Below are 27,607 nucleotides of genomic sequence, written 5' to 3' on the forward strand. Positions count from 1 at the left end.
GTCATATATAGCTCTGAGGTTGGGTCAGTTATAGCAAAAATCTAGGGCTAGACTTAGAATTGCTAGGTCAGTTGCTGGTAGGCCTACAATATTATTCAGCTGCCCCTTAACCTGGACAAACTGCATAGTTTAAATAACGATATTTTTTTTTACTGGCATACCGTAATAAATCTGTTCTGATGCTGCAAAACATTCTGAATACAAACTTGATATCCTGTTACGTATCACTTGCATTTATTGTATGAGAATTTAGCTAGGACAGAGTAATGCCTGCTGATTTCAATGAAATATATTTTATTTATTTGATTTGTGTTTTACGCCATACTAAAGAACATTTCACTTAAACAATGGCGGTCAGCATTATGGTGGGGTGAACCGAGCAGAGCACAGGGAAAACACACAACTGTTTACACACATAGGTCACAAGGCATTGAAATATTGCTGGCCCAGTTTATTTATTTACTTATCAGATTGTTGCTTAATGCCATACTGAAGGATTTTTCACCGACTTGATGATTGTGAGCATCTGGCGGCGTCTGATCAGATTCAGTTTCGGTGCTCGTAGGTTGACGACGACTGGAGGCAACTGTGAGCAGATATACCTACAGCAACATGACTTTGTGATGGCGGGGACCTTTGTACACGATGAGTGGATTTAATTGATATGATGAATATATGTCTAAGTTGCCTTTTCTTTCCAAATTTAAGATTTCTTGGATAATTCTCTTGCCCATTTATTCCAACTTTGGTACAAGGACATCATATGCTGTATCTGTGAATTCCAAGAGGAATCCTATAAGCACAGGCTAAGCCTCCAAATATCGATGAGATTATTTTCCACCTCATAAGTCCACACAGTGGTCGCCATTTTCATTGTGTAACTCGTGCATCACTGGGAGCAATTGTGACACATAGATCGATGGAACTGAGTACAAGTTGCTTCCAGTTGCTCCTAGTTGCTTTCTGTCGCCAAAAACCCAGTTGCTCCCAGTCACAAGGTTGATCTATGCCAAGCTTAACCACTACTGACCATGGCCAGCTCATTGGTGGTTCATTTGTTTACTGTAGCAAGTAGCAGCAGGCACTCATGGATTGTAGTGAGTACACTATGTAACAGGTGCCCAATGCTTAGTTTGAGCCTATACTAGAAGTAGCTAGAGGAAATACAGTTCTGCATGGGGATGTGAGGATGGGGGTGTCAAATCCCAGTATTAGCACAGAGTAGATCTTTCAGCAGATTTCAACAAATGCAATTTAGCTAACATATCAACTCACACTAGATGACAAGCTAACGCAACCACTTTTGGCATGAGACATATCACAAAGAACACAAGATTTATCTGACTATAACTATATGCAGTGAAGTTTTCAATGTGTTTTTATTTCATTTCACACTCTTCTGTTACAATAGTGATGATAAGTTATACACATGTCAAAAGGTATTGACTGGATACATGTATGCCTGATGGCAATAGATTAGACAGGCCAGTAGTAATAGGCTTACATTATAGTCCATTCTAGGTGAGATACATACCAACACTTTCTAAACATGTAGTAATGCTTAATATTACTTTGTGTACATTAGTTTGTTTTATACAAATATATGTATTTCATTATGTACAATTAACACTTTGTATATTTACATGTATATATCAGACTATGGGATGTGACCAGTAATAATAATATCCAAACACCGATCAGCTTTACTTGCACTGTCATCTCCTAATGTTACATATAACAACACATAAAATACCAAAACATTCACACATCTGTGAAAAGTACTGAACATAACATAAAATGCACTGTACTGTACTTTTTTTTTTTTTAATTTGTTGATTATCTCAATAATTGATAAAGTTACAGGTAAAAAAGTCAATAAGTTTATTGATGGAGAGGGTAGGGGAAAACCCCGTGGGATACTGGAAGATTTATTTATATATTTGCTGGGTGTTTTATGTCATGCTCAAGAATATTCACACAGGGAAGCTCCTGGGTCATTGTGTTGCACTGGAGAGCTGGCCACAGAAGCATCAACATGCAAAATAATTGCATTTCACCAAGCAACTGACAAATGTATCCAGCATGAATTGGTTCAAAGTTTGACAGCTTTCCTGCATAAATGTACACCATTCACAAACAATCAAGAGCTTTCAAGTATGAATCCCAACATCCTGCTAGTACATGTAATTATTATCAGTCATAAGGCACAAGTCAGTGAGAAAAAAGATGTACAAAGATACAAGTACTTACAAAATGTTTACAATAAAGCTTTTGTTACACCCAAGGGAAGTTAGATTTCATATACCAGTACTTTGTGTATTTTACTCACACTGAAATGTATCATTATTAAGTTAAAGCCTGTGTACACTTAAAAGTACACTTTTCAGTATGCCTTTTTTTTCCTCGCAAAACACAAGTTAAAACTGTTGTCCTTCAATTTCGTAATAATTACTTCAGTGACACAGATACATTCCTCTGATACTGGTGGCAGACTTTGTACATCATATCATGCAAAAAATATTCCAGAGAAACCATAATAGTATAATGTTTATTTATTTCTTTAATTATTTTCTATGCCATACTCAACAATATTTCACTTATAAGATGGCAGCCAGCATTATGGCGGTAGGAAACCCATGACCATCCACAGTTTGCTAGCAGACCTTCATGTGTACCTTCACAAAATAAAAGGCAAACTTCCTGAAATAAGAACATATGTGTATGAATGACATGACATGGGAGTTCTTCATATGAGAAATATTTCTATACCACTGTATTTGCAGTAGATGCACTTATTTACTTATGTAAATCGATTCTTGAACATATCAATACATCATGAAATGTGAACCATGCAAACTGACAAAACATGTTGAAGACAAACAAACGCATGTCACCACTGATGACAAACTGCAGCTATGCCCTAGTCTCTAACTGCATTTTACTGGCTAGGTCAGAGAATGGCTTTCCGCTGTTGCTGTTAGAACGGCGTTTAACATAATCCAGTGTTCTCACCTGAAATCAACAAGCATTCTTCACAGTTGTTTGCTTGATAAACTGTTAATATGATAACCATAACTTCTTTTAGACAGATGCAGATAACATGAGACCAAGAATATCAACTTAGATTTGGTAAGAAGGCTAATAAAGAGCTTCCGTGCAGGGTACATGGATGCAAAACATCAGCTCAATACATATTAAAGTATATTTATTTTAACAAGGATTATAATATAGAAACAAGATGTGAGGTCAGAAAGTTTATAAATTAAAACAGTAATTAACACACACAAAGGGCATCAGTGATGGAACAGCTCCCTCATGTTATTGTGCTTCAGATGTATGCATACCTGAACTCAGTATTAATTCCATGCACAAGCAGTGCTTCTGAGAGACCACCCAAACATTTAAGTTAACGCTTAACACAAAAAGAGTTTAAGTTGTGAATTTTGTAATTTAGGGAAATAAATAACAAAGCACACAGAGCATCAACAGTGGAACATCACCCTTATGTTGTCCTGTTTACATGTGTGCACAACCACAGCTAAATACAGGCAGTACTTTTAAGATACCAGCCTTAACATTTACATTAACTTTGCTTTAAATGTTATTAGGCGCCGATGCTAGGCATAAGACATACATTACACATGCCAATGTTTTGTTTTTGTTTATGCACTGGTTGTGTGTAATGAATTGAGTGATTATGACTTGATGCCATTTTGGCAATATAACCATATAATGACAATGTGTAATGAACAGCAATTTGATTGACTTACAACTTGCTTCACATCTGCCTGTCCGTTTTTCTGAGCCAGTCCCCAGAGGTTGGAAGCTAGAGTGAACACTTTTTCCTGGGTTAGATCTCCGTGAGCAATCACTGTGTTAAAAAGCTCCAGAGCTAGAGATCCCTGCCTTTTCTGTAACTACAATAAAGATATATATGTACTTGTATATCAATACCACTCTACACAAATGGTAATTTCTACCTATGTATGTAGAATATAATTAATCTGAAAATTAATACTTTGTGATTGTTAAAACTGAAGTACAAATGACTCAGCAAACAGACATTCAAATTCGTCTATAGAGTGAAGACCAAATTTATCAATGAATAATGGTAAATTGGACTGTAAATTAAAAAGACACCTTTATGGAGGATATGAAAATAGTACTGACATCTCACTTACATTAGGAGCACTGAGCATCTTGAGATGGGAGAGAATCTCGTCCAATAGAGTTGAGCTGATGCTGTTCACTTCTGCTATGAATTTAGGGTCCCCACCGTATAAGGCATCATTAGAGTCCACTGCAACAGAATCACCGTCACTGAACTGACTGACTGATGAACAAATTCAACTTTCTGCTCTATCACAAGGGTACAGTTATGTTACACTGATTGATTGGTTTATTTGATTGATGATTTACATCATACTCAAGAATAGTTCACGCGTATGACAGCTGTCAGCGTTATGCTGGAAGGAAACTGAACAGAGCCCGGAGGGAAACCACGACAGATTGCTGGCAGACCTTCCCAAGTACGACCACAAGGACCTGTGAGGAGTCCAGCATGAGCTAGACTTGAACTCACATCCATGAGTAACAGTGTGCAATAATATATGAACTTTATTACAGCTAACGCAAGTAGATGTCAATATTTTAATGCTACATGTAGGCACTGAACCACAAACTGCCAATCCTGTACAAGGTAAGGCAGCTCATCCTGACACATGGCAGACAGCATTGCCACACACTGCGCCATTTGAGAATATTTTGATGCTACATGTAGGTTGTGAATCACAAACTGCCAATCCCGTACAAGGTAAGGCAGCTCATCCTGACACATGGCAGACAGCATTGCCACACACAGCGGGCCATTTGAGAATATTTTAATGCTACATGTAGGTTGTGAATCACAAACTGCCAATCCCGTACAAGGTAAGGCAGCTCATCCTGACACATGGCAGACAGCATTGCCACACACAGCGGGCCATTTGAGAATATTTTAATGGTACATGTAGGTTGTGAACCACAAACTGCCAATCCCGTACAAGGTAAGGCAGCTCATTCTGACACATGGCAGACAGCATTGCCACACACAGCGGGCCATTTGAGAATATTTTAATGCTACATGTAGGTTGTGAATCACAAACTGCCAATCCTGTACAAGTTAAGGCAGCTCATCCTGACACATGGCAGACAGCATGTCCACACACTGCGCCATTTGAGAATATTTTAATGCTACATGTAGGTTGTGAATCACAAACTGCCAATCCTGTACAAGGTAAGGCAGCTCATCCTGACACATGGCAGACAGCATGTCCACACACTGCACCATTTGAGAATATTTTAATGGTACATGTAGGTTGTGAATCACAAACTGCCAATCCCGTACAAGTTAAGGCAGCTCATCCTGACACATGGCAGACAGCATTGCCACACACAGCACCATTTGAGAATATTTTAATGCTACATCTAGGTTGTGAACCACAAACTGCCAATCCTGTACAAGGTAAGGCAGCTCATCCTGACACATGGCAGACAGCATTGCCACACACTGCACCATTTGAGAATATTTTAATGCTACATCTAGGTTGTGAACCACAAACTGCCAATCCCGTACAAGGTAAGGCAGCTCATCCTGACACATGGCAGACAGCATTGCCACACACCGCACCATTTGAGAATATTTTAATGCTACATCTAGGTTGTGAACCACAAACTGCCAATCCCATACAAGTTAAGGCAGCTCATCCTGACACATGGCAGACAGCATGGCCACACACCAAGCCATTTGAGAATATTTTAATGTTACATGTAGGTTGTGAACCACAAACTGCCAATCCTGTACATAAGGCAGTTCATTACCTTTGTCCACATGGTAAGGCAGTTGATCCTGAAACATAGCAGACAGCATGGCCACACACCAAGCCATTTGAGAATATTTTAATGTTACATGTAGGTTGTGAACCACAAACTGCCAATCCTGTACATAAGGCAGTTCATTACCTTTGTCCACATGGTAAGGCAGTTGATCCTGAAACATAGCAGACAGCATGGCCACACACCAAGCCATTTGAGAATATTTTAATGTTACATGTAGGTTGTGAACCACAAACTGCCAATCCTGTACATAAGGCAGTTCATTACCTTTGTCCACATGGTAAGGCAGTTGATCCTGAAACATAGCAGACAGCATGGCCACACACCAAGCCATTTGAGAATATTTTAATGTTACATGTAGGTTGTGAACCACAAACTGCCAATCCTGTACATAAGGCAGTTCATTACCTTTGTCCACATGGTAAGGCAGTTGATCCTGAAACATAGCAGACAGCATGGCCACACACCAAGCCATTTGAGAATATTTTAATGTTACATGTAGGTTGTGAACCACAAACTGCCAATCCTGTACATAAGGGAGTTCTCCATTACCTTTGTCCACATGGTAAGGCAGTTGATCCTGACACATGGCAGATAGCATGGCCACACAGCGGGTGTAGATAATCACCTTGGCATCGCTGTTTGCTTCCCATTGGTAATTCTGTAGAACGTTCAACAAACCCCTCATAAGGTACAACACACCAGCTTCTGGGTTATCCTGAAAAACCAAGTTAACAGGCCATCATGAAAATGACCATACAAAATCTGGGGACACAACGGGTGAATTTCTTTGCTTGTACGGATGAACATAATCGGCTGTCAAATATGCTGACAATATTCGCAGCATGGTTGCAGACACACTATTAGGCAGATTTTTCCATTAATCATGGTCAGTAGGTTATGTCATGTGATCTAGTAAATCATGTGACACAAACAAAATTTCACAGTCCATTTCACAGTTTGATTGGTTAGCTCGACCTTCTCGATTGGCGAAATTCGCTGCAGCAGACACACTAAGCAGACAGAGTGAAATTGCTGGCACATTTCTTCGCAGATATTTAACAATATATGACCTGTTTGATACAAGCGAATTTTGGGGCAGACAAGACTGCCTGCGAAATGTGCTGTTGCTGGTGCAGAGACACTAGGCAGATTTTCAAAAATTCACAAAATACGCCTGCACCAGTGAAAAAATCTGTCTACTTTGACTCTGGCTTCAGATTCATAAACACTTGTCACTGATAATTGTAGTGCTATCTCTGTTAGTCTGTTAGTCTTAATTATCTGTCTAATTCTAGGTCTTTTATGTGCGGAGGAAAACAACTGCTCCATACAGTTATGTATATTACATCTTATGTAGGGAGGAAAACAATTGCTCCATACAGTTTTGTATCTTACATCTTATGTAGGGAGGAAAACATGTGCTCCTTACAGTTTTGTATCTTACATCTTATGTAGGGAGGAAAACATGTGCTCCTTACAGTTTTGTATCTTACATCTTATGTAGGGAGGAAAACAATTGCTCCATACAGTTTTGTATCTTACATCTCATGTAGGGAGGAAAACAACTGCTCCATACAGTTTTGTATATTACATCTTATGTAGGGAGGAAAACATGTGCTCCATATAGTTTTGTATCTTACATCTTATGTAGGGAGGAAAACAAGTGCTCCATACAGTTTTGTATCTTACATCTTATGTAGGGAGGAAAACAAGTGCTCCTTACAGTTTTGTATCTTACATCTTATGTAGAGAGGAAAACATGTGCTCCACACAGTTTTGTATCTTACATCTTATGTAGGGAGGAAAACATGTGCTCCATACAGTTTTGTATCTTACATCTTATGTAGGGAGGAAAACAATTGCTCCATACAGTTTTGTATCTTACATCTTATGTAGGGAGGAAAACAAGTGCTCCATACAGTTTTGTATCTTACATCTTATGTAGGGAGGAAAACAAGTGCTCCTTACAGTTTTGTATCTTACATCTTATGTAGAGAGGAAAACATGTGCTCCACACAGTTTTGTATCTTACATCTTATGTAGGGAGGAAAACATGTGCTCCATACAGTTTTGTATCTTACATCTTATGTAGGGAGGAAAACAATTGCTCCATACAGTTTTGTATCTTACATCTTATGTAGGGAGGAAAACATGTGCTCCTTACAGTTTTGTATCTTACATCTTATGTAGGGAGGAAAACAAGTGCTCCTTACAGTTTTGTATCTTACATCTTATGTAGGGAGGAAAACAAGTGCTCCTTACAGTTTTGTATCTTACATCTTATGTAGGGAGGAAAACAAGTGCTCCACACAGTTTTGTATCTTACATCTTATGTAGGAAGGAAAATAAGTGCTCCTTACAGATTTGTATTTTACATTCAGGTTTAATGTAAGTGGGTCACAGTCCAAGCCAGCTGATAACCTCTTGAGATATAATACTTGAAATTCACGCATTTTTTCATGTTTTCTCAAGAAAATATCTGAACTGTTATGGTTAAAACTTTGAACTGTTATGGTTCCAACTTTGCACAGTGGAGTAATATGGTAGATAACAATTGAACATGTTAAAATATAATATCAGCAACGATTCATAAAGTTTCAACTATTCACAATACCAATTAACTACAGTGGGTTTCAGTGGAAGCCATGTGGTTGAGATAGTTGTTAAGAGGGATGACAATGGAAGTGGTTTCAAGATAGGGTTTTTTTCTGCAGCTACTGTTCACTTCATAGTTTGTCAAGTCATGATAAAACAAACCAAAGAAAACTAGGAACCTATCATCACTCTTCTCGATCTCTATTTCTGCAGAAACAAATCTGGTCATTGTAAAGAGTCTTAACTGTTATATATATATATACATATGTATATATTATATACATGGAGACTCCACTTACTGGGATAACTAGCAAAGTGGAGAGGAAGTTCAAGATATAATCCACCATCAGAGGCTCAGTGTTTTTAATCTTTCCATCCACATCCAGGGTTCGGGGCACGTCAGGCAATAACGATATGGCAGCCTTGAAGAATGCATCACCTCAAAAAAAAAAAAAGCAGCCTGACATGAGGCACCACACATTGTGTCAGAATCCTTCCAAAACCAAATGCCAGGCTGTATCTTTATGCAATTCTTAGACCCTTCTAGATTTTCCAATGCCTCCAGTTTTCGATTAGATGCTGCATTAGGAGTTTACATAAGAATGCCCCCACTCCATTTGTTTATTTATTTATTTATTTGATTGTTGTTTTACACCATACTCAAGAATATTTCACTTATACAGGGGCAACCAGCATGGTGGGCGGAAAAGGGACCACTCCATTTGAGGTTAAGACAAATGTCAAGAAACACACCAACAAATAAGCTGCTCGGTAGTGTAGACTGGCTCACAGAATAGGACCCACACCCAAGGGAAATTGCTAGTCCAAAATCAGTAAAACATTTGGAAATTTTAAAAACTTCAAGCTATGTTTATAACAATTACTCAGAAATTAATTAGATCATCACAACAGTACTAAGGAACAAAGTTTGAATAGCCTTAATTAGTTTTTTAGATATCTTGCTCAAGAAATTACACCACACACAATACCCACACACATCCACCCCTACACAGGTGACAGGTGACACAGTTGGCATAAATTAGCAAAGGCTAGCAAACAGCTCACCTGTTGGAGACTCATGAATGCATAACTTCAAATCATTATAATACATTAAGTACTTAAAACATTTATCATAACATGGATAATATGGAAAGGAATTTTGCAATTTACAGTAATTAATGCATATGCATGGAATCAATGGTGGAACATCCCCTTTGTGTTACTGTTCTTTGCATGTATGTAAAACATGAGTTCCACACATGTAGAGTTCTTTAAGATACCAGTCTTAGCATTTATTGTAACATTGGGTATAATATAAGCTACAATCCTACCCTGAGACAAGCACTGGTTGAGTAAGGCTGTCTGTCCAGACACCAAATATAGCTGTAGCCGGCTGAATAGCCCATGAAGTGATGGGATCGTGATGAAACAGTATGCAGCACAGGCCTGTGATACAGCAAGACATGATTCAAAAAATACATACAGTCACAGATTATTGTCATACTAATATTTTAATTATTAAATACCCCTATCATTGCACATAAAGTGTTCACATACATACTATCTGTCAGATTTCTAACTGCCATCATCTAAGAGAAAATAATCTTGAGCACAGAGTTAAACACCAATCAAATAAACAAATAAATATATGTCAGATTTAAGACTGCACTTGTAGATTTAACAGAACACAATGCTATTAACTCACCCTCACAAAAGATGCTGTTTTTCTGGAGTGGTTTCCTCTGACAATCTGCCTCGTCTCCATTGAAAGATTATTCACATTCTGAAATATATAATCACATACAGGCAGATAAGAACAGGGGTGATATTTCAATGCACCAATGATAAATGATTATGTGACTGAATGAAGAACTCTGATGAAGTCAATGCTTTAGCAGCCAAATAAATTAAAATCCATCTCATAGAGAATTATCTTACACCTGCTGAAAGTCTGCCAGGCCTCTTAGTACTTGTCCTTCCAAAGTAATTTTTTCACAGGTAAAGCCTGTTTCCCTTTCTTTCTTTCCACTACTTTCCAGTGCTGGTGTATATATTATGTACACATGTATTACACTTTACAATGCTGGCCAGAAACAAGGTCTACTTGTAAACAATAAGTGTCATCAAAAGATATATGTCACTTTGTTTATATTTAACATAAATGACAGTTAGATATATAAGTTCATATTTATTCTACTAAAACACCCATTTAGATCTAAGTAAAAAAACTTTAGAGACGTCATGTACAGACTGAAACAACAGAAATGAAGAGATTTCATACATACATGTATGTCCATCATATCCGTAACATCATAACTGTATGATGCTGAACCAGTATTTGTATAATGATGCCATACAATGACGCATATCATGCTGTTCACTTCTCTCACCTGAATGAGCTGCACCAACACCGAGTCCAGATTTGTAAACGAGGAACGAGCTTCAACATAGAAACTCAACTGCTGTTCAAAGTCACGGCCAAATGAAACCTTTCTGACAAACCCACTGATGAGGTTACTGATTTGACGCCTTTCATCATCAAGCGTTAAAGCACTGGCAAGAAAAGACAAATTGGAAAATTAAAAGTTTCAAAAAAAAGTATACTTTGTTGAATTCAAATTTTGAAATTTTAAAAAGAACTCTATACAAGCTCATCAATTCTCTAAAAAAAAATCTTATCTCTTCATTTGGTATTCTTGTCAGATAGTACACTGATGAAAGGGACAGTCATGTCTCATTAAAAAAAAAATCCAAAACAACCAAATAAAAACAGCTTTATTTAAACTTCTATTTAAACTATGTATATATATATTTACCAAGTTGTTTACATAATTACTTACTTGACAGAATCATGCATTGTTTTGCAGATGTACATTAATGCATTTATCACAACTGGATCATTGGTTGCCAGTTCTAGCTGATATCTGAAAGACAATTCAAAACAATCAAAGTAAGAAACAAAGCCTACTTAAGTGAGTGAGTGAGTGAGTGCTTGGGGTTTAACGTCGTTCTCAACAATTTTTCAGTCATATGACGACGAAGCCTACTTAAGACCACAAGAAAGGATAAACAAGGCCTTTAACCCGATCCTGTCACTGACATCACCACTTTCCCATATCATCCCATAAAACACATCTTCCCAATACTTCTTCTTACTTCATAACAGCCAGCATACAAACACACACAGTTTTATCTATGTTGATCAGCCATCATTACTTTTTCCATGGCTTCAGGTGTTGAGCTGGTATAACAATTCTCAAGTAAGCATTCTGATTAAATCCTGTGTAGATTGCACCACCTTTTGGTTCATAAAATGTATGAAAAGTAAAAAAAGTAACTTACTTTACAAATGATTCCATAATAGATTTACACACATCAACTTTCACAGATTCTTTTTGAAACATGTCCACAAATGGTAAAAATTTATCCTGAAATAGCAAACACCATTGTGTACTGAAAGTCACAAAATATTAATACTAAGAAAAGCAAGCTGAGACACAATAAAACATTGTGAGTATGAATCCCCTTGAGTTAGCTGTTAATAATCATACAGTATGTACAGTTTTAAACCTTTGATAGGCCACAAGAAAGGTGTCATTTCATGATCACAGATGTGTTTCCCAGACAGGAGCAAATTACAGAGAATCTGCTGCATGGAACCACAGAAGAAGATGTAGAGCCCTCCTGTTTCAAGACAGAGCATGGCAAGAAGCTAATTTAAAAGTTTTTATATCTTATTTTTTGCAGGATAGTTTTGTCTAGCTGTTTTTTTTTACTTGAACTACAATATCTCAGTTCGCCAAAATCACAAAAGTACACTTCCTAAACTTTGTACAGGATACTCTTTTGATACATTTCTACATTTAATCTTGTGTTCTCTTTTCTTTTACTCTAAAATGTAAAATTTTATAAGAATTAAAAATATGTAAATATACAGCTGTTAAGGACCAATGAGAATTACATAAATCATTAAATATGCAAAACTTAAGCGCGAATCAAGTTAGTTTTCCAATTCAGCTTGAGGGCTGAGCGCATACTCTTTGTAACATGAGCATTTCATGATCCTCCTAAGTGCAGTTTTCAAGATAAAGGCACATATTAGACATACACTCACAGAAAAAGAGATCACTACATATCCCTCTTTTCATGAGGAAGCATAATTAATCTGAAACACATACAAGCAGATAATGATATGGCCAAGGAAACACAATGACATATTTTACTTGTCACCCAAATGTTTACCTCCAAACCCTTATAAATTACCCTGGAATGCATGATAGCAGCTGCCTGAGTCAGTTGTTCATGTAACTGACTGAATATTAACATATTGTCACTATGCAAGAAATGACTTCTTCATGCCTTATTCCTTGCCTACTATTCCCATCCCACATATGCCTTCAGTTTATCACTATACAAGGGGTACATGTAAGAGTGATGACTAGTACCTAGCTTACCAGTGAGAACAGCAAGGAGAAGTCATGGATATGGACTAGTATCTTGCTGACAATGGAATGAAGTTGGGGGTAAAACTCTTCAAAGGCTCTATCAGGCATCATGTGTTTGATGACATCAGCCAGTATGGTGTTCACCTCTCGTTTCTACAGTCAACAAACATACAGACAAAAAATTTACACATATCTACTTTATCAAGTGTTAGAGGACATCAGCCTTTTCATTTAACATCAATAAATACAAGTATTCAACATGCAGGCTGATTTAGAAAGTTCTCCTTCACTGTTCATAATTGGCTATCTTCTAACAGTAATTAACAACAAAGATGAAGAATTAACAATGAAGAAGAAAAAGTCTACAGATGAAAATAAATTGGGTTATGAAAACTAATTGTTGATCTAGCAAAAATATCTGTAGAGTGAGAAGAACCCTTACCCCAAAATGTTTCACAACATATTCAATCCAAACTTCTGCACAGCTAATGTAATCCTGAAAAAGAAGGAAGTGATTTTTTCCATCAACATCTTTATATATTATAACAAACTGCTTGTTTAATTTCTTCTTCTCAATGAAATTTTATGTAAGTGAAATGAATATACATAGTGTGGAGTTGTACAAAATGTTGTTGTGGTGATCAATATCTTTTGACTAGTGAGGCTGCATTTTTAAATCCAACACTTGCTCACTTGGCACAAGACACATGTATATACTGGAAAGTTATCAAGTTTCTTCATGGCATCAGATTCCGCAATGTGGCTTCAACCCAACAACCTAAAAGTTGTTACTTAGTGAACATAAAGCCTGCCACCATATATACATAGAAAAAAGGATATAAGACACAGTGTGTGATGGGTAATCCTGTAGCACCATCTGAATTAAATGCACTGTGAGGGCCCTGCAATGTCCTATTACGCAACTGCAGAGAGACACTGTCGGGAGCTGTCTGACATTTGGTTAGCCTTTTTTGGTTGTGCTGAAGTGGATGTGGTTTTTGTGGATGCAGTTGTGAGAGATCCAGCGACACAAACAATCCAGTAGGCACATTTTGGTTTGTCCTTGTCACCACCTGATATGTCACTATTATATTGTGGTTTTTGTGGATGCAGTTGTGAGAGATCCAGCGACACAGACAATCCAGTAGGCATATTTTGGTTTGTCCCTGCCACCACCTGGTATGTCACTATTATATTTTTTATCACATTAAATAGTTGATGCTATCGAGATGTACGTGTGATGCTCATAAGTCAAATTTGTTTGCAAAGTCCTGTAGAGGATTGGCCGAAAATGCCGATCCCATTGCAACATTGAAATAGTCGTTCAGAACATGTCTGTTTTTCTAGTACTTAACCATTTTGGTCAATTAAACAGGTGTCTGTCATTGCTCTTTTTAGTTGATTGTATGATTGTATAGGGAAAACAAATTGAACATAACATGCATTGTCCTTATACGGGAAACAGATTTGATGTATCAGAAACACTATTGAATGAAAATTTTACAGAGCATTTCTAACGATAGTCACATGTAGTTTAAGGTAGAGTACATTTATTGTGATATGTGTAATGAAAGTTTGATTGCTGACCACAACACGAGTACTACTGAACAAGTGTTGTGTAATACATGTTCTTGTGTACTTATTACCATTAATGTTTGTTTAGTGAACTAAACTTGATCTGTCAATGCATATAATTGAATAATGTGTGCTATTCTGACTTCAGTCATGCATGTCATGGGGGACAGCAAGTATTGATGCTGAGCCACACGTGATATTTCTACATTAATGGATACATTCTGTTTTCATATCTTTGCAGCCAGTCACTGTCTTGTTGCTCTGTGTTCATTTTGTTTGTGCTTATACAATAAACCATAAAACCAAGCCCTATATTTTGTGGTTTTGCTGTGGACAATAACCCTGCCATCACATATGCAAAAAATTCTATAAAGTTTTTGAAGCCAAGAAGATAAAAGTTCAGCATTGGGGTTATGGCACTGATGGACAATTCACATAGAGTAGCCAAGTTGAAGAAGCCTTATGAATTTGGCCAATCACTAGTGCTGAAAGCGTCATATAATAATTGGTTTTCATGTCAAAAGACCTATTAGCTCTCGATTGTCAGCGTTGTTTCTTACAGTGGATAAATGCAATAAATCAGATTTTGTGGTTAGTTTAAGTGTTTAACTGATGCATTTTGGGCCACACATTTATGGACAGGGAACTGAGAAAGGTTGCCCGCATCACAATGTGTACATGTTGGACAGGATACTGTCATATCTTGTCAGGGGTGAGAAGGCAAAAAAAATGTCATTGCTTGAAGAAACATGTTGTGGTGTTGCATTATTTTTCCTTAGCAAAGTCAGATTCATTACGAAAATATTGTCTCGAAATCTGCATGAAAAAGTCTCCTATAAATCAGAAGGTCCTGCTATAGTCCGTAAACTTCCTAATGTTGGTAGAGCCAGCTAGACCTAATGCAGGTCAAAGACGAGAACAAGCAGGACTGCGAAAACACAACGCTCGTGCCCACAAAGATCACAAAGACCAAGCGCCAGGCTAAAAGAATCAGCCCTTTGTAAATGGGACTGATACTCTTTGGTTGGGTATCAGGCATTTCTGTTTGTATATTGGCATATTGTCTAATACTGATGGTATGGGAGAGCTCCTAGGTTATGTGACTTCACTCTCGACAGCAAAGACATGGCAAAATGGCGTCACCAAATGGGTGGCTAGGTACTGATGATCATTTGCTATTTATTTTGTTGATAAGAGGTGTAGAATTTTTTTAATATTTTGAGAACATTTCTGGAGTTCTCCTTTATTAATTAATTCAGCATTAATGGCTGACTTCATGTTCCCTTTAGGTGAAAAGCTGTAAATCATTAACCAGCTAAAAAAGTATATAAAATTTTTTTAAAAAGCATGCGTCACAGGCCTTAATAACTATATTTGAATGATTAAAATATGTTTTGCCAAAAATGTCTGTCTCTCTCTGATCTGAAAGTGTTGATGCATGAACAGTTAATCAACGATAGCTACTTTTAGAGGCCTTACCGCTGGTTGCTTGAGTTTCATCACGACTTTCCAGACATCATTCAGCACACCCAGCCTCTGGTCAGAGGGAGGATCCGCCATTACCAAACACAAACCCAGGGTACGATACAACAAATGCTGGGAATACAGAAGTAATACTGGGTTAATCCTTGCAGCCTGATAACAACTGAATAATGCATTTGTATAGACACATTCCACTTTGACACATAAACCAGAAATGCGTCACAAATTAGTTTGGGTCCTTACATCGGGATTCCACTGAAGTGGTTGTGGCTTTTCAGGAGCCAAAATACGCATGTGACAAGCCATTAGAACAAAGTGAATGGTGTGGCTGTAATACAAGAGCCACACCCAAGTAAAAGTGAATCTGCTTGGTATGACATCATCATCTTGTTTTTACTAAAACAATCACAACCAATTTTAACAGGAAAACATTTTCATAATACCTTCCATCTCATTTAATTTTTGCATGGTGTTTAATGTTGTACACAAAACTTTAACGAGATACAAAATCGTTTCTCCTTGGCTGGTGTGAGAGATAGGCAAGTCTGGGCTATGTCCAACGTAAGATGAAGTTTAGGTATGGTTTTCAGATTTATTCCGCTGTGATCAAAGTTGTAAGCTTTAAAGCAAGAAATCCTATCTCCACTGTCTGCCAATCAGCGTCGATTCTGGATTCGTTTAATATGTTTGAAGATCTAAGTAGCGCCCAACTGATAGCACTCAATGTTTGATCCTGGCTCAAGGTGTGTCTTTCATTCACATACCTTTGGAAAGCCTGTTTCCTCACATTCCTTGATAAGCTCAGTAAACTGAAGGGCGCGGTTGGCAATATACTCTGGCTGGAATGCCGACATGATGGAGTTCAACAGAAGGGCACTGAATTAAAAACGTAATCTTGAAATAACAATGAAAGCAGGATATATTAAATGCCAAGGTGTTTGTCTATATTCTGAAAAATGGCCCACAACAATGATATTTGGTAGGAAAAGCAGACTAACCTAATTCATCAAGCTTTTTGCATGTGAAAGGACAACTTTCACTGTGCTTTATGCACCATCTAAATTTGATTTTGAAAATACAAATACACAGGTTGGATGGGTGAAATTCAAGGCTTAAAAAGTATAATTTTACCAGTCTGCACAGTATACTGTAATAACTTCAAAATGTGCTTGAATAAAAACCTTGCAAACACGTGAAAAGGTCAAAGAATTACGCTAGACTGGTTGATACATGTACTAGTTTTTTGAGAATTTTCACTTATAAAAAGGCTGTTTTATATCTGGTAGAAACCGGAGTACCTGGGATAAACCACCGATCTTTGGTAAGTTCCTGGATTACGTCCCATGTGTGAAGTACAGACTTAAATGCCATGTTAGTGAAGATAAGTGGCCTCGAAAAAATGTAAGACTGCGCAAAAGACCACATGAACATTGTCGACTGCCTACTATCGCCATAGCTCCATGAAATCTGGGAGCTGAGGAAGCTTATTTGAAGTAAATGTGTTATTTTCTCTTACCTATTACACTGTGTCTTACATTTCTCCAGGACATCTAGCAGAGTTTTCTCAGAGGCCTTGTGAGCTATACATTGTAATATCCAGTCTAAGGCTGGCGAGAAGAGCGTCAAGTATTTGGGCAATTCTAACTTCTGAACAGCCAGGCTATTCTGTACACTGTCACTCTGAAGCTGGAAATAAAATTAATTATCACCAGACTTATTTTATTTGCAGCATACAAAAAGCAATATCACATTGAGTGTAATATTTTTGACTACATATTAAACAGTTGTTAACAATTCTGCTTTGAACAGAGTATGCATATCAACATTTTGTACTCCATGTCTACCTTGAATTTCTACAGCTCAACAAATGTATACAATGAATTAGAAATTCAGAAATTTTTATTAGATTGTGTTTCATGGCAGTGTGATTTGACAAAAACATTTAAATCAACATTTGTTACTAAATGTACATGTACACTGACAATTTGTCATTTGACAGAGAGAAATCTGGCTAAAGGCTCAAGTAGTGCTTGACCTACCTGAGAGTACGTAGCTAGGAAATCATTGAAACAAATCATCAAATGATTCTGGAACTTTGGAGCTACAATAATCCCCACCTGCAAACACAGACCACATCACATTCTGTTTACAAAGCTGAATAATATATAACTAACATTTCACTTAATTCCAGTACATAACAATATGCTATTTTTCTACAGAACCACTCAGCTAATCTAACAGTATCATGAACAAATGTAATACACCTCCCTAAACACATGCCACACAATCTGAGCAAAATGTGTCATAATACAACTGTACCAAGCAACTTCCACAATTACATTACAAATCCATGAACTGGGAAATAGGGTCATGCAGGGGAAGAAAGATCTACTTTGAAATCCAAACCCCACACCTGGAAATAAAAGCACATACCCTACAGAGATAGCATCGAGCGTAGACTGCCACCAGTGGATCTCCAATCCCTGCTGTCATGTTCGACAGACGCAGAAGAGCATCAGAGTATTCACTGAAATATGATACATAATATATACATATCCTTGAAAGGTTATGTACTACCTAAGGCAATCATGTATATTTTGAAGTCATAAATAGTTCAATTTGTTGTCTTTATTTTCACATGGTAAACTTTCAACACCAAAACTGTTGCAAACCTCCATTTGTGTTCCTTATACCTAACACATCTCAAGATAAAACTTTGACCACAATTTCACACAATAATCTAACCTTACCCTGTGTTAAGGAAGTTATAGCACTTCAGCAATGCAGCTTCTACATACAGTCTGGGGATCAGCTCTCGGATAGAGGCAATCTTAAAGAACCAGTTACGACATGTTTCTTTGGCAGATTCTGGTACCTGATCTGGTGTGAAATTCTCTGTACAGTAAACAGAGAATCCAGTGAGATGATGTACTTCTAACAAACTGTAAAAATTACAATACACGTAAAACAATTTTCAATTTTAAGTGTCTGCCTACCAAGACATTTCAGTACTTAAGGCAATTACAGGTATAATACTTTATACTCCGCCTTGGTACAGCAGATGATATTAAAGAACAGACCTGGTATTCTAATAATTACAACAAGCAGTCTGGAAGTATTACTTTTCGATACAGGAGTCACAGGATAATAACTAAATGTACATGTAAGTTCACAGCAAAACAAAAACAAACATCATTTTGTTGTAAATGGGCTCAAAACTCAAAAATAGTCTGCAACTAGTCTCAATGAAGTCATGTTAAGTCATGGGGTAAATATGTACAATGCTTCCATTCCATACCCTGAACCATTCTGAAGAGTCTATAAAACTGCTTCATGAGGCACTGACAGACAAGGAGTAAATCTATAGTAAGGGACTAATGAGCACATTGGTTACAGTTCATGTATGTATACAATGCCTGTGAATGTTATAGTCTAGCTGTATGCACTCTTCATTACCCCTCAACTCACCTGGCAGTTTGACTGGTACACCACTACCTTTAGGTATATACTGAGCTTTGTCCTTTAACCTACTAAACACAAGTCTACCTGTCAACAAAAGTACAGCAATAAATTAACACGTATCAACAGGACAAAAAAAAGAACATCAGCACAGCCACTTTGCCAAGTTTGGAATGTCAAATAGATCAGTTTATCCAAGTCACATATTTACTACCACTAGCAGAATATGAACACAACAAATGTACCACACAAAATCAACCTGAAGTGCATGCCTTTCTCATCCAAAATATATCCGAATTTTATGTTTTCTAACACATTTACTACTCACTGATTGATTTAGGTGTAAATGTTTCCTTGTGCTATCAGGCTTAATTTAATTGAACCATTTTGTACATAAAAAACATCTGACAAATGAAATGTTTTCTTAACTCACCAAAAGTATCCAGGATGTCTGTCACCAGAACAAACTTACTGGGATAAAATTGAAGAACTGAAGTATCAGCTAGCAGCTTTGAACACTGCCAAAATAAAAAACATATTATCTTAAACCACTAATGGATTACTACATACAGGTACCACTGATGTTAAAAGATTTCCCCTTCTTATATGTTCAGTATTCAGCAGATTTTGGTTGTGTGCAAAGCAGAGAAATGCTCATCTGTTAGGATTGCATGTTGGCATCTAATCAAAAGAAGAGTTTTGCTTGTGTGTTTTAAAATACAAGGTTAAAAAGCAGTGAGACATCCTTTTGGACATAACAGGGTCAAAATTTGTGCATGTTAACAAAAGCTGGTAAAAACACATGCTTAAAAAAAAAAGTGTTCAAAACAGGAAAATAACATGAACCATTCTAGTTCATTTAAAATGAATTTAAGTGTCACAAAGTACAAATAGGTGCTTTAAATTAACGCAAAGCAAGGCTCATAGATACCCAAGTTAATCCCCCACCATCCCCACAACCCCCACTGAAAGTTGCAACATCACATGACATCATATAATTACAGCCAAGGAACCACATAATTAAGACACTGCATAATGAAACTAGAGTATGATCTTTCAAACAATATGCTCTGACACGTTGGATCACTCATAATTACCTGAACAAAGTACTTCGTTGGGACTATTCTAAAGACAAAAATCATTTATTACAGTTTAAAATGTTATAAAAATTGAGCTAAATCTCATAGTGTATTTCAAATTATGTAAGAGTGTATCTTTAAGGTATACTTACAAAATGACGTGTAACTAAAGAGAATCCCAGCTTACCTGGATAGCAATTTTCAGAGATTTAACTCTCTGATCCAAATCCCAGGCCTGGATGAGAGCCTGGTTAAGTTCATCAATTCTGTTCACATAGTCCTGCTGACTTAGGTTCAACATCTCCTTCACAGAACCCTGACCATAAAACAAACAATGTTTTTACTTATGTGTGTATGTCAAAATATTTTCAGCAGATCACAAGGTATAACCTGCCTTATGAATATCATTTAAATTTAATGTCTGTGAATCACCTACAAGCACATATAAATCTTTACACTAAAGTTGATCTCTCCAGAAACAGAAATATATGTAAACTATACAATCCTCTGAAAGTCAGCGAGCATTAGAAAAGGAAGAGATTCCTGTACCATCAGTAAGCACATGTACAACATGTGTATATTCTCAACTACTCGGCATATGAAAAAAAATTTTACCCACAAACCATCAATTTCAAAAGAAACAAATTGTTTCTGTAGCAATAAATTTATACCTCCTCAAAGTCATCCAGCTGTTCCAGTCTGTTTTTAACTTTGTCAGAAACAGTTGCTTGGGTCTTGATGACAACTACAACAAAATCACTACACAATCAAATTTAACACCAATTCCAAGATCTTCAATTCCAAATGTTCAGTTTAGGAAAATATAGCCTTTGCTGCTGTTAAACAGACTGACAAGACAAGGTTGTTATAACGATACTTAGAAGATCTGGAATAACATGTACATGTATAAAAGTGCTGCTAACTTGGTTAAGGATATCAGCACAATGGAAAAGTAAATACCTCCCTCATTTTGTGGAGGAACATTTTCATGTTATTGTTATTGTCAAGTCTATCATAGTTGTCATATTCTACAATATATTGTATATTATGGTATACAAGAAAAGCAACCTCTCATTTACAAACCTCTTTCCTTGTCAGAAGCAGAGAGAAAACTGGTAGTGATGGACAGTTTCTCAGATGTAGTGTACTTGCTTAAGATTCCTGATTTTTTGGCTGCCCATGGTTCAAATGTACTGTCCATATCTGGTGTAGCATCAAACATGCCATCATCTGACTGAAAAGTGAATGTAAACAGACAGCTCATTTCTCACATTTTGCTGAATGTTCACCTCATTACAATGCCAGGTCTGCAGTAATACCCTACATACTAACTTAATGTGCACACAATAAACAGAATGAAGCACAGTAAACATAATGCCAATAAAATAAACATAAAAGATACATTGTGTGTTTCACATTAAACCTGTAATTTATTTATTTATTCGATTGGTGTTAAATGCCATCCTCAAGGATATTTCACTTATACGATGGGGGCCAGCATTATGGTGGGAGGAAACCGGGCAGAGCACAGCAGAAACCCACGACCATCTGCAGGATTCGCTGGTAGACATTCTCATGTATTATTGAACCAGTGAAGACAAAAAAAGAAACAGTTAGCTGCATATACCAGTTTGCTGAAGCTCCTTGATTTCGTTGGCAATGTGTCTTGTTTTGCAGCAATAACAGACAGTGGGTCTGTTCCTTCAAGGGAAGCACTCAGGGGATCAGCCATACTAAGGGGGTCCAGTCCACTGCTGATAGACATGCCTTGATTGACAGGGGTTCCATGAACTGGTGTGCCACGACGCTCCACCTTCTTAACCTCTGTAATCTATTCAACAAATCAAAAGTAGGCCTTTCTGTGTTTCCTGGGAAGAGTATATGTCTTCCCTGGTGTTTCTTTCTTGAAAAACTGAAACTGCCTTATAATTAAAAGATGTAATAAGTATTGACTTCAACAATACAAAGTATTTTGTAAATGTACATGTAGGACTATAACACATCATTTATTCAAAAGCATACATGTAAACCTACATGTATGCACACTTTTATCATATTTTATACTATTGGCTTTACAACAAATCAAGTGAAAGATCACGATTGCCTGACTATTATGTTGCTCAAGTACAAACATTTATCTATGTTTAGTTTTTTCCTTTCTCCTAAAAATAATTGTACATCATTGTACCATAAACCCATACAGCATACGAGATTCTACAACCCCAGCGCTGGGCGTTCCAAACTACAGAGATGGATTGATGTCCCCTAAATCAATTCTGATCTTTTAAAACGTAGAAAGTGGAAGAAAATTGTTAGAATTTGTTGATCAAACATCAGAAAATCTGCTGCACTGCTTGAGCCACCGTGACCATGTGATGTCATGGTGGTACATTTGCTGTAGGCATGTGAGACTTCTCAACATATACCACACAGACCACAGGAGACAACTGCTATACTTTTACAAGTAATTTTGAGAATATTTCATTCCCAAGTATAGCTTGCGACTGCAGTAACACAACTCGATTCAAAAGTAGGTCATAAATAAGATGTGGCATATGAAAATGGTCACTTGTTGACACACTAACTGTGATAGCCTTCAGGGGGTGACTGCTGGTTGGTTCTGAGAGTAAATGCTTCTTGAGTAGATCCGCCTCATACTGACGTGGTCTTGCAATCCTGAAAAATAATTACCATTTGGTGTACTATAACAAATGTGAACATGAAATGAGTGCTATACAGTATAACTTTCCAATGCTGGCTGCTGTCATATAAGTGAAAAATTCCTGAGTACGGCACAAAACACCAATCAAATAAATAAATAAAGTAGTATGTTTTGATATAATGATAGCAAGCAAAATATGAATTCTGACCACACGAAAGGTGGTCAAAGGGCCAGAAAATGTTGTCAGACAACATTCATTCAATTAAAAATAGATTTCCTATTGGAGAGGAAATAAACAAAGTTCACCAAATTTTAAAAAGATACATAAAATTGCTCTGGAGATGTTTGGTAAACTGATGAAATGACATGGACAAACAAATTAAGAGCCTTTGACAAGGCCCTATGGCCAAATTTGGCCGACATAACATGAGATGTAAGAAAAATCAAAACAATCCTTGTGGCCCTTTTAAAGTATTGACACATCTACACTGCATTAGCTACACCATTGTGAAGGCAAATTATCGATGAATGTTATCCCATGCCAATGTTACACAGAAACAAAATCTTGTATATGGCATATTAAAATGATAAAAGTGACTTTCCAGCTTAGAGCAAAATATTCCTATTCTACTAAGCAAATTTAAAATACACACAGCACATCAATCCTTATCCTTCACCAGACAAAACACTCCATTTTTGATTTGACAGCAATTGCCACACGGGAGATGTGTACATTCTCTTATCCTGACCAGCTAAGTTATCTTTTTTTCAGACATGTCAGATATGAAAGCAATGGTCACATTGTTCTAATTCAATTGTCTAAATGATCTCCCTTCTTATTTAACATTCTGATGTTACCTTATTGGTTGATTAACTAAATGAATGTCAGAAATATACAATATGGAGAAAGTATATTTAATGTTGTTGAATTACACTGTTAAAGCATTCTGGCTTGTTTGCTTAATATTTGCACAGCCGGGTTGGTTGTTGTGCCATGTAATAGAGGGCCAAAGATAGCATCAGATATAGAATTACACAATTTTAGACGTAGCCGCTTGGCAGGATGACCTTAAACGTGTTCTACATGACAAGTAAGAAATTTCGAACAGAAAAATTCGAAAAACACCAAAACATAAATAAGTCTGCAATTTAATGTCAATGCTAAACTCATCCAAGTTACCTCCCTTCATTTAGATTTCAAAAATCACACCCCCTTAACAAATAACATTTTGACATAAATACATTGTTACAATGCCACACTACTCCAACTCAAACATATCAGCAAACGCTTTTTTCAGGCATTTATCAAACAAAAACAAGCATGCACACTTGCAAAATTTTCCCCAAAAGATAATTTCAGCAAAACATAATTAAAGTCCTACCACTCTGTCGCCATTTTGACAGATCACATGATCACACTTTTAAAATATTGAAATTATCATACATTCGGTAGTCCTTCCAATAAAATAAAAATGCAAAGAAAAAGACAATGCTATTTTCAATTGCTAATATTTATTCCTATTTCTTCCTATGATTTTTTTGTAATTCATTAGATGAAACTGTGTTATGCTCTTTAAAAAAAAATGGAATGGACAAATCTTCCACATTATGATGCTCATTCTTAATATTCGAGGGGTTGGGAATGAAATATGGCGACGTCGGGTAGTACACCCGAGCAGGATTTGAGTTTGTTACCAGCAATTCATGACATTTTGAAAAGGTAATGCGACATTTTTGACTATGTTGTTATTTTAGGTTACTGTTGTTTACTTTGTCCTGATCACTGAAAATCCACATGTAGTGTTGTAGTGAAGGCCTAGTGAAAAATGGACCACAGGTAACAACGACGCGTGTTAAGTACAGAATTAGCTCTGTAGGGCTGTAATTACGTAGGCCTATACAATCACAGCCTAGCCCTGAAAGACTCTAACTCTTTTTCTTATACCGGGCTTGCGTCGTTGGAGATTCGACGTCTAAAATGTTAATTTCGTACTCAACCAAGGTTCAGGATGATTGTCTTTGTTATCGAACAAGTCTCAAGCAAATATAAGACACCAAACAAGAACAAGACCAGCTTTCCACACCCTCCTCACCGCCACCATACGTCCCTACTCGATTTAGAATAGATTTATTATAGGCATGAAGGCCGTGGTATACGCTCCTCGGTTACTGCTGCCAGGTTGAGCAGCTACACTCATGTCCTGCTTCGTAGTGGTGTAGTGGGAAGATGGTGGCAGTCGCCAAGGAGGGTATACCGTGGAAGTCTTCATCGTCATAATAAATCTATTATAAATCAGGTAGGCTTGTAGGGTACCTTGTGGCGAATGTGGAAAGCAGGTCTTTAGGCTGGTGTCTTTTATTTGCGCAAGACTTGTTTGATAAAAAAAACTATCGGCCTGGACCTTCACTAAGTTTGAAATTGTTGAGACTCCAAAGACGTTATGTCAGTACGAGAAAATCAGTTGAGTTTTCGGGGCTAATCACAGCCTTGTCTTGTTCCATAAGCTTATCTTGAACACCTCTGTTCATCCCTTGCTGGCTTTAATACACTACTGCTGGGCACCAAATAATTTGTCTGTCCGTAGTGATAGTCATCTCAGCTATCAGTTCCTGGTAGGTGTTCCCATGTATCATCACTAACAAATCCACACAAGCATGAAACTAGTGGAAAATGGATAAATTCTACCTTCAACCTCCATGTTTGAATGCATGCTCCTCACAGTGAAGCAAATCATTTATACAGTTATCACTGCCACTGTTAGGCCTTTTGAGACGCATACCGGATAATTGTTTAGGATCAGTCTCACCAGTAATGACATAGAGGGAACCCATAATCATCATTGATGAATAAAACAATTTCTCAAACAGTTAAAGAATAGATTTGACAAGATGTACAAAATATACTAATTGCTAGTAATGTCAGTAGTTATCTCCCTTGTATGGGCTGTGAGGAATACGCATTCAAACATGGAGGTTGGAGTTAGAATTTATCCAGTTTCCACTAGTTTCATGCTTGTGTGGATTTATTAGTGATGACACATGCAGACCCGTAGCTTCAGACAAAAAAGGACAGGGTGGCACTTTTCCAAAAGTGGCCCTTTCATAGCACAAATACATTAGACGTACTAACCATGTGGGAAAAAATAGGTCAAAAAGAAGAGACAAGATGTCTCAAAAAAAAGAAGAATTGCCTTATATCAAAGTGTGTATTCATAGAAAGTGTTTTTTTTTTTAGGGGATTATCCTAAATGGTCAAACGAGCAATTTATAAAACTACTGATCATTGTAGGGACCTTATTCAGAGCCTTCAAAAAGTAACTAATAAAAACAGCTTTACTTCTGATTTTAAATTAAGTACATCATTTACAGATGCTAGTTATAGTATGTCACTATATAAAACAACTTTGGCTTGAAATTATCAATAAGATATTGCACATGCTTGCCATACGAATATGAACTTGAGAATTTATTATAAAAATCAAGGCAACTCTTTTATTATTCACGAGGGGTACTTTGACCTTTCAAATTGTTTTCGGGAGACACTGTACAATGAAAAAAAATTATTAAAATGTATAAAAACTCTTGTTTCTAGACATGGAACTGTTAAATAGAAACACTATGTAAAGTCAATAAAAATCATGAAACTGTCGAGTAGGCCTAGGCCTGACCGTTGTAAAAATGGAAATCAGGTGGAGGAAAATGAAATGGAAAAAATATGACCCATTTGAGTGAAATTTCCTTCTTCACAACACTGCATATTCCTGTATTATGTTCGTATCAGGTCTCTGAGTTGAAAACATCAATAATTTATAAGCATGAGTGTTTTTCCAACGAAAAAACGAATGAAAACTGGAACTAATCAAAACAAACAAAAGCGGTACTGGGTACAGTCGATCCTTCAACAAATCAAACATACTCTAACTGGCCTAATCTTAATCAATTGTGGTAATCTGCAGTCTGTTCTAGTTTTAATGTTAAACAAACAATGAGCACATGGGTGTTTTATCATCTGACTTAGGACCAATTTGATGGACTTAACTGACCTCATGGAAAAATGAAATAATGACAAAGAGGCTGTGATGGATGTATTTCTAACAGGTTTACTCAGTGGTCCAATTGAAGCAGTTGTCCATTCAGCAGGGCTGTTGGAGTTATATCTATCAAACAAATACAGTGGATACATCTGACACCAACCTAACTGCCAAGCTTCAGTAGATTTGATAATAAATTTATGGTGGCCAAAAAAGACATGGTAATCATGGTAATTAAACTTACATCCCTTGCTCATTTCTGTGTCATTTTCTGGTTGAATTTTGAACATTTGATTACCGTTTTAATTTACTTACCTTACTTGTGGAACTAATTAACTCACTGTGTTGTTGTCACATTAACTTTGACTGTATTGATTGCCTTTCCACTTTTACGAAAGTCAC

The 27,607-nt window shown here is 36.9% G+C and overlaps 1 protein-coding gene across 1 annotated transcript; it reads right to left on the reverse strand.

Annotated features, from left to right (window-relative positions):
* Positions 1–1,363: 1,363 nt before the first annotated feature.
* Positions 1,364–24,570, reverse strand: LOC135466607 (VPS35 endosomal protein-sorting factor-like). The gene is made up of 26 exons (XM_064744187.1): positions 24,557–24,570; positions 23,098–23,188; positions 22,140–22,343; positions 21,596–21,746; positions 21,184–21,257; positions 20,700–20,828; positions 19,867–19,951; positions 19,443–19,520; positions 18,725–18,869; positions 18,408–18,501; positions 18,014–18,091; positions 17,491–17,660; positions 16,739–16,850; positions 15,972–16,088; positions 13,360–13,413; positions 12,927–13,070; positions 11,815–11,900; positions 11,313–11,396; positions 10,863–11,025; positions 10,178–10,255; positions 9,804–9,918; positions 8,772–8,911; positions 6,427–6,592; positions 4,182–4,300; positions 3,771–3,917; positions 1,364–3,012 (listed from the first exon to the last, which is right to left on the reverse strand). Exons 1-26 carry the CDS (start codon positions 24,568–24,570, stop codon positions 2,914–2,916), a joined length of 2,937 nt encoding a protein of 978 aa, XP_064600257.1. The 3' UTR covers positions 1,364–2,913.
* Positions 24,571–27,607: the final 3,037 nt, after the last annotated feature.

This window comes from Liolophura sinensis, chromosome 1 (genome assembly GCF_032854445.1).
Source record: "Liolophura sinensis isolate JHLJ2023 chromosome 1, CUHK_Ljap_v2, whole genome shotgun sequence".
In the NCBI taxonomy this organism is placed as follows: Eukaryota; Metazoa; Mollusca; class Polyplacophora; order Chitonida; family Chitonidae; genus Liolophura; species Liolophura sinensis.